General features: G+C 57.9%; 1 protein-coding gene across 1 annotated transcript; it reads left to right on the forward strand.

The window, feature by feature from the left end:
- Positions 1–558: 558 nt before the first annotated feature.
- On the forward strand, positions 559–6,989 carry LOC114225855 (keratin, type II cuticular Hb6). The gene is made up of 9 exons (XM_088025596.1): positions 559–927; positions 1,640–1,848; positions 2,607–2,667; positions 3,427–3,522; positions 3,743–3,907; positions 4,171–4,296; positions 4,550–4,770; positions 6,661–6,692; positions 6,826–6,989. The coding sequence occupies exons 1-9, from the start codon at positions 559–561 to the stop codon at positions 6,987–6,989; spliced, it is 1,443 nt and encodes a 480-aa protein (XP_087881722.1).
- The last annotated feature ends 1,134 nt before the right edge of the window (positions 6,990–8,123 follow it).

An 8,123-nucleotide genomic window follows, 5' to 3' on the forward strand; every position in this document is an offset into this window, starting at 1 on the left:
GGCTTTGGCGGTGGGGAAGGGCTAACGGTGTGAGGGAAACCACCAAGCACACCCCGATTTAAATCATCTTCTGTTGATCTTATATTCTCCCAGTATCCCAAGGCCGGTTCGATCAGCACCACGGACAGCAGCGTAGACTTTGTGAAATGCGGCCGTACGGGAGTCGTAGCCCCGCCTTTCTCCTCCCTCCATTCTAATCTGAGTCATTGCTCCCCATCCTCCAATCCCTGAGTTCCGCCAAATGTGTATGGGTAGCATATGGGGAGCTTGTGGGGAGGTGAGCTGGCCTTTTGAAGATACACAATTGTGCAGTTTGGGGTAAAAGGCCATAAACATTTGGCCACATCTGGCCCCCAATTAAGCACATTAAGGGAGGAGCCAAGGCAGCTAAACAACCCAAGCCAATAAAGGCATCTAATTGCTCCTAACCCATGGACGCATTAGGCTCCCCGCATATATAAAAGGCCCGAAGACGTCCAAGACACAAACACTTCAACCACTGTGCCCTCCATTAGTACGTCTCCCTCCTCAGAGCTTCCCTTGCCCCCAAGAAGGACCATGACTTGTGGATCTTACTGTGCTGGCCCTGCCTTCAGCTGCATGTCGGCCTGTGGGCCCCGGCCGGGCCGCTGCTGCATCACGGCCTCCCCCTACCGCGGCGTCTCCTGCTACCGCGGCCTCACCGGGGGCTTTGGCAGCCACAGCGTTTGCGGCGGCTTCCGCGCCGGCTCCTGCGGCCGCAGCTTCGGCTACCGCTCCGGCGGCGTGTGCGGGCCCAGCCCGCCCTGCATCACCAGCGTGTCGGTCAACGAGAGCCTCCTCACGCCCCTCAACCTGGAGATCGACCCCAATGCGCAGTGCGTGAAGCACGAGGAGAAGGAGCAGATCAAGTGCCTCAACAGCAGGTTCGCTGCCTTCATCGACAAGGTGGGTGTCCTTGATCACACCCTTCCTGAGCCTTCGGTTCCTGGGCTAGGCACTGAAGAGAGGAGGTGTGGTCCAGGGGAGCTCCCAGTCTGATGGAAGACACGGACACACACCCAGGGCACCCGTGGACCAAAGACATGAGTATATAGACCAGAGGCTCCTGATTTGATAGTGTTGCTATCACATGCAACCTCCGTCCAGGCACGCAGGTCCCCACACAGAGAGACAAGGACAGGCTTGGAACTGGCATGCCAGAGCAAGAGGGCAGTCCATGCACGCAGGCACAAGAATGCACATAAGAAATGGGAAGGGGACCAGAGGGCCATCCTATGGGTGGGTGTCCTGGACCGCAGCCTTCCTGTACCCCACCCACGCTCAGGACCTAGGCTGGGCACCGGGTCAGAGGCAAAATAGAGACCTCTGGCGGGCTCCAAACCACATGCCACCTGGACTCACCAAGCCTGGATAAGTCAACGTCCCTGAGAGCAGGGACTGACATTTCCCAACCCTGGCTCCCATCCCTAAATTGGAAACTCCAGACGCAGATGACAGTCAGGAAAGCCAAAAGTCACCTTGTCTCCCACTGCCCCTCTCTGCCAAATCTCTGCTGAGCTACAGGCTTGGGAGCTTACCCTAAAGCAATCAGCCCCACCCCAAACTGGCTTTGGGACACCAGGAGCCATCTGACCCCCTCCTCATACCCTGAACGCAGGTGCGCTTCCTGGAGCAGCAGAACAAGCTGCTGGAGACCAAGTGGCAGTTCTACCAGAACCGCAGGTGCTGCGAGAGCAACCTGGAGCCCCTGTTCGAGGGCTACATCGAGACGCTGAGGAGGGAGGCCGAGTGCGCGGAGGCCGACAGCGGGAGGCTGGCCTCAGAGCTCAACCACGTGCAGGAAGTGATGGAGGGCTACAAGAAGAAGTGAGTGCGGCCGGGAATGACGCTGGGCACAGGAAATGGACTTGACTTGGAGCCCATTGGATTAGATTTGAGAAGAATTTCCCAGAAGGGCAAGAGGCCATGCAGACTGGTGCAGGGGGTGCCTTGTGCAGTAGAATCTTCTCATCTGTGCCACTGGTGGTCAGTGGCCTGCCTGAACACAAGCCTGGGAATCCCCCAGCACACATATCTCTCCTACTTTGGCCTTCTCTTCTCGGAGGCTGTCCCCTGGGCCCGGTAGGCAGGGGAGAGGGGGCTTCTGCTGGCTTCAGGCCTTCTCCCACTGACCTCTCAGTTCCTACTTGTAGCACCTTGGGGTGACAGGTTCTGGGGCTCTGGGTGACCCGCTGCCTAGGGTGCTGAGTGCTGATGGTTGATGGGTGGCATAGGCCCCCAGCCTGAGCTAGGATGGACACCCAGGGGAGGGGGGTTGCTCTGCAATCGTAGCCCAGGGCTGTGTGCTGTGTCCTTATTTTCTTCCTGAGGGAACCTCACAGCAGCTTTGGGAATGGGGCTGTAAGGTCCCGGAACATAGGCTCTCCGGGCCCTTCAATTCAAAGTGGGGAGAGAATCCCAGACACATTCCAGATCCAGCCAGAAAGAAAGGCTCCAGCAGAGCTGCCGGGGGCCCGGCTGCTGGGAGGTTCCTAATATTGCCCCCTTCACTGGTATGAAGTGGCAGCAGCCTCTGGAGAGACCTGCCCTTCCCTGACTTCCCTCTCTGCCCTCTTCTGCCTCAGGTATGAGGAGGAAGTTTCTCTGAGAGCAACAGCTGAGAATGAATTTGTGGCTCTGAAGAAGGTAAGTAATGTGGGATCAGAAGCATAGACACCAGGGATCCTGGAATGACAGACTCTTCCTGGGGAGACCCAGAGGGTCTCAACCTCAGTGTGGGGTACATGACCTGGCCACATCGAGATAGGAAATCCCAGAAATCAGGTCATGAAAGGCTCATTCAGGTCGCTGATGAAGGGTGATAACCTTGCAGTGTCCACTAGCACCCTGCCCTGGGGCAGAGGGATGGCTGGGCTGACCTCTGGATGTCCTGCTCTGCTTTGGAACTGGTGGTCTCCAGCAGAGGTCCCGGGGAGGCAGAGCAGCTGCAGGCTCTCTGTGGAGGGACAGTATCCTGTCTAACGTTGTGGGAAGTCTGACAAAAAGGAAGGGTGCAGCCCCAGGGTGTGGGGAGGATGGAGCAGAACCGGGAGTGGCCAGGTGGAGTCTGGGAGGACTGCCGGGGGGACTGGGGAGGGGTCGAGGTGGCCAAGCAGGGAGTCCGTCTGATGGGCTTCTTGGATTAAGGAGGCTACAAAGGAGAGCTGGGATCATAAGAGGAGTGCGAGGCTGGTGGCCCATCTCCAGGCACAAAGGGGTTTTTTCCCAGAAGGGCAGGAGGTTGTGAAGACCATCCTGGGCAGGCCAGAAGAGATGGAGATGGGATGGGAATAGGAACACTGGGAATCCTTTCCCCTGGCCTCCGAGGACGGGGGAGAAGGGAGAGGAGCTTGGGGTGATGACCACCATGGGTCCTCTTCGCTCAAAGACACCCCACTTTTCCAGGATGTGGACTGCGCCTACCTCCGCAAGTCAGACCTGGAGGCCAACGCGGAGGCCCTGACTGAGGAGATCGACTTCCTGCGGCGCCTGTATGAGGAGGTGAGGGGCCGCGGGCCAGGCAGAAGACTGGCAGCCAGCCTGGAAGAGGGGGCTCTGGTCTGGGACTGGAGTTGGCTAGGGATTTGGGCTGGGGCTGCAGTCCATGAGGCTGTCATGTGGGCAGGGGCTGGAGACCAGAGAAGATTGGGTCCACACTGTGGTGGGTGAGGCTGGGGTGTAAACAAGATCCTTCCATCCTCCCACCCCCCACCGTCTGCAGGAGATCCGCGTTCTCAATGCCCACATCTCAGACACCTCGGTCATCATCAAGATGGACAACAGCCGGGACCTGAACATGGACTGCATTGTGGCCGAGATCAAGGCTCAGTACGACGACATCGCCAGCCGCAGCCGGGCTGAGGCTGAGTCTTGGTACCGCAGCAAGGTGAGGGGCATAGGACACCTGCTTCCTAGACATGGCAGTGGCAGGGAATCCAGGTATATAATAACGAGGTTTCTTTTGTCTGGGGATTCCGATCCCTTGGATGGTAACAGAAGGCCAGACAGCTCTCAGGTTATAGTGGCTGGGCAAGTCTGCCACATATGGTTGCACAGGCTGAGCACTATACAACCTACCAATCATCTGTGGTGTCTGAGTGGGTGGGACACTGCGATCTGAGCCTCAGGAGCATCTCTGCTTCCCCCCAGTGTGAGGAGATGAAGGCCACGGTGATCCGGCACGGGGAGACCCTGCGCCGCACCAAGGAGGAGATCAACGAGCTCAACCGCATGATCCAGAGGCTGACCGCTGAGGTTGAGAATGCCAAGTGCCAGGTAAGGATCACCTGGGGCCTCTCCAGGGTCACACAGGCAGTGTGTGTCCCCAGTGGATCTCACCATTCATGCTCTAGCCCATTTGCATGACTAAAGTCCTTGGTTGTGGACCCTCGAGGGCACCTGGCTCATGATGGGAGAGGCCTGTTCTTGGGGTGTTCCCTGCTGGAGGAGGGGAGAGGCTGGACACATCCAGGAAATGGACAGAGAGACCCAGGACCATAACCCACCTTGTTCTCCTCTGGGCCCCCAGAACTCCAAGCTGGAGGCCGCAGTGACCCAGTCGGAGCAGCAGGGCGAGGCGGCTCTGAGCGATGCCCGCTGCAAGCTGGCGGAGCTGGAGGCCGCCCTGCAGAAGGCCAAGCAGGACATGGCTTGCCTGGTCAAGGAGTACCAGGAGGTGATGAACTCCAAGCTGGGCCTGGACATCGAGATCGCCACCTACAGGCGGCTGCTGGAGGGCGAGGAGCAGAGGTGGGTACTGTAGCCTATTTTCTCTCCCAGCCTTGCCTGGGTTCCCAGCGTGCCATGTGCCTAATGGCATCACTGGACTCCCATTTCCAAATCTCCCCATCCTGCATTTACAGGTAATGAGTAAGTCCTTTTGGTATGTTTCTAGCCCTCTTTGAGTCAGTCATGCCTGCCTGTGTGCTAAAATGGGATTGGAACCTTTTGCAAATCTGCCTCCACGAGAGCCGGGAGTCAGGCCATAGGGATTGTTGTTCTTGAGAACACTAGCCTGGGCTTGTAACCACCTTCCCTTGGAAGTGCTTTTCCCTTCCTGGCCCTTGTTGCACATAACTCAGGCTCTAGCTCTCTTCTCAAGCCTGGCCCTGGGCCCCACCCTGGCAGTTTATATTTATCCCATAATGACCATCTCCACAGGGGATTTTATCAACTCACTGTTATATATCCCAACTACAGTGCGTCCCCCTAAGTGGTCTTCCATCGCAGCAGGTAGGACAGAGGGTGGACAGATAGCAGGGACTTGTCCCTTGAGGCAGCTGTGTCCTGTTCTAGCATTTTTGCTTATTGGTAGTTTTGGATGTGTCAGGGAAGACCCATTCACCATTCAGCCTTCCTACGGCTGGAGGGCAGCTGCTCATCTCCTATGAGGACATCACTCCCAGAATGTTGCCCCTGGGTTGGTCAGGTGTTCACTCCCCGAGGCTCCCTCTTCTTGTGTATAGCCAGGCCCCCGCTCTCAAGCAGAAGCGAGTGCAGTGTGAGGAGGCGGAGGGAGCCCCTGGGAGCATGCTGTGCAGTGGGGAGATGGGGACACAGGTTTGATAGCTGGAATCAAAGTGGTCCCGTGGTGAGACTTGCCACAACCTCAAGTAATTGCTTTGGAGAGCTCAGAGGACCCGTGGCTCACTGGGCCTGGGGAGTTTCATTAGTGGAGACTTCCAGAAGGAAGAATCTTTCAAGACTGAGTTTGGAAGTTCAAGAGAAGCCTGGAGATAGCACCGGAAACTGAGCGGCCCATCCCTCTGCCGCATAAGGCCCCTGGGCTGAGCTCAGAAGCTTTGGTGTGGGTTCCCTGTGAACCCTGGGCATGGGCTGAGTACGTGGTGGGCTGTGGATTCTCCTCATGTCTGAAGCTGATGTTGTCAACCCTTTGCCATGGTGCTATCAGAGGGACTCCCATTTGTTTCCCTTAAGGAGATGTGTTGTGTGGGAAGGAGATGAGGGCTGCATGGAGTTAGGTGCCCTGAATCGTAGCCCTGCCTCTATCACTGGTTATTTCCTCTCTCTGGGCCTCAGTGTCTCCATTTGTCAAATGAGGGAACCTGTGTAGACAGTCTCTGAGCCTGTTCTAAATGGGTTCTAAAATCCCATTCAATTTAGCCAACAGTCGTTTATGGAGCCAAACATTGTTTTAGGCACTCTCCACTCTGCAGTGGGGAAAAGACGAGCGGAAACGTCTGCCCTCCTGAAGCCCAGGTTCTAGGGACCACCAATCAGGCCAGATTTAGGAAGTCAAATCTGCTGCCCCTGAAATGTGTTTACAAGTAGATCAAACCAGCACGTGTGAACTGTGTGCCATCTGGCAGGCACTAAGCACCTACATGGGCCATGGATTCCATCTAGGGGATCTAGCAGATATTCCTAGGAGGAGGGAGGCCGAGTGAGGCAGGGCAAATCTGAGGTTGCAGGGCTAAGAAGGGCTACCAGACACCCTGGGCCTTCTGTCTCCAGAGCCCACGTGGGGGCTGGGCTACGGCTTCCAGATGGGCCCGTTTACCGCCCCTTCCCCTCAGCGAGTGTCCAGGAGGAGGGCACGGTTCTCGCTTTCGCCTTGGCGGCGGGGGCCCGGCGGCTGGCCTGCGGCACCGACATTTGTCTCTTTTCCTTTCCCAACAGGCTGTGTGAGGGCGTCGGCGCCGTGAATGTGTGTAAGTAGTGCGAGCCTCCCCCTTCTCCAGCTGGGGGTGGGGGCACGTCCTGGGGGAGGGCCGGTTTCGCTGAACCCCCGCCCCCCCAGTCGCCCTCTGTGGCCGCGCCTTATGTGTTCTGTCCCCCATTCAGGCGTCAGCAGCTCCCGCGGTGGCGTCGTCTGTGGCGATCTCTGCGCCTCCGGTGCTGCCCCTGCTGTCACCAACAGAGTCTGCAGCGCCCCCTGTAGCGGCAACATGGTGGTGGGCACCAGCTCGTGCGCCCCGGCCTGCGGCGGGAGCTGTCAGAAGTGCTAGGGGGCCGCCGCCGCCGCCGCCAGCCAGCGAGCATCCCCGTCACCCTCCGGCCAGGACCTCCCGCATCCCGAGCGCCCCGCCAACGCCGCCCCACGACCGCCAGCCGCCAGGCCCCGGCCCCCCCGCAAGCCGGTGGCCAGATGTGCGCACTCTGCGCGGCCTCCCTACCCGCTCCCTCCGTGTGCCATTCCTCGCCCCCCCCCCCCCCCGCGCCCTGAGCCCTGGAGAGGTTGGGGCGGCACCTTGGCCTCTCTCCGTAGCCTTTCCTAGTAGTGGCTTTGTTGTCTTCAGGATTCATCCTTTCTTCTGCCTTCTGTTTTTTTCCGCTGGATTCACGCGTCCTGCCTGACCCCTTCACCCCGGCTCGCAGGGACAGGGCAGACCCCAGAATACTGCTGTCTGCACTTCCTGGGAATCCGCCAGTGTGCCTGAACCGGTGGAATGGAGGTGGGGAACGCTGATGGTGGCTTTCCTGAAACGCTGTGAGGGCCCTGAGCGGTGGGAGGGAAGAGCACTTCTTTCCAGGGCTGCCGGCAGAGGCTTCGACAAAGCCCACGTCTCCACTACCAGTCTGTTTCTTTGCCTTTGTTTCACTCTGTGTTTCCAATAAACTAATTGTAGCTTATCAAACCTGGTGCCTCAGAGTCTTGAAAATGCGGGGGACGTCCTGTGACAGGAGCTCCCTGCCAGAGATTTCCTCAGGAACCTCCCCATCCACTTAGTTACGACCACTTCAGTGGGTGCTGCCCCTCTGGTCTTGAGCAACCTCAGCCTTGGGAAAATAAAAGAGGGCCCATGGACGCAGGGGATCTTGTGGGGTCATGGATTTCTCTAGACCAAGATGTCTCAGCTTCAACTGTGTTGACATTTTGGGCTGGAGCATTCTTTGTTGGGGGCTGTCCTGTGCGTTGCAGGATGCTTAGCTGCATCAGGGGCCTCTGCCCACCAGATGCCAAGGGCACCGCCCCCCCAACTGTGACAACAAAAGATGTCTCTAGAAAAGACCAAATATGCTGTAGGCATTCTGGACCGGGATGATTTTTGCCCCCCAAGGGCATTCCTGGAGCGGAAGGAGCATAAGGAAACGTATGAAGATGAGAATGGAAGGAAGGAGTGTGAGACAAGCAACTGGGG

The sequence above is a fragment of the Eumetopias jubatus genome, unplaced genomic scaffold, assembly GCF_037043125.1.
Source record: "Eumetopias jubatus isolate StellerSeaLion01/CBP00866 unplaced genomic scaffold, mEumJub1_p1.0 scaffold_8, whole genome shotgun sequence".
In the NCBI taxonomy this organism is placed as follows: domain Eukaryota; kingdom Metazoa; phylum Chordata; class Mammalia; order Carnivora; family Otariidae; genus Eumetopias; species Eumetopias jubatus.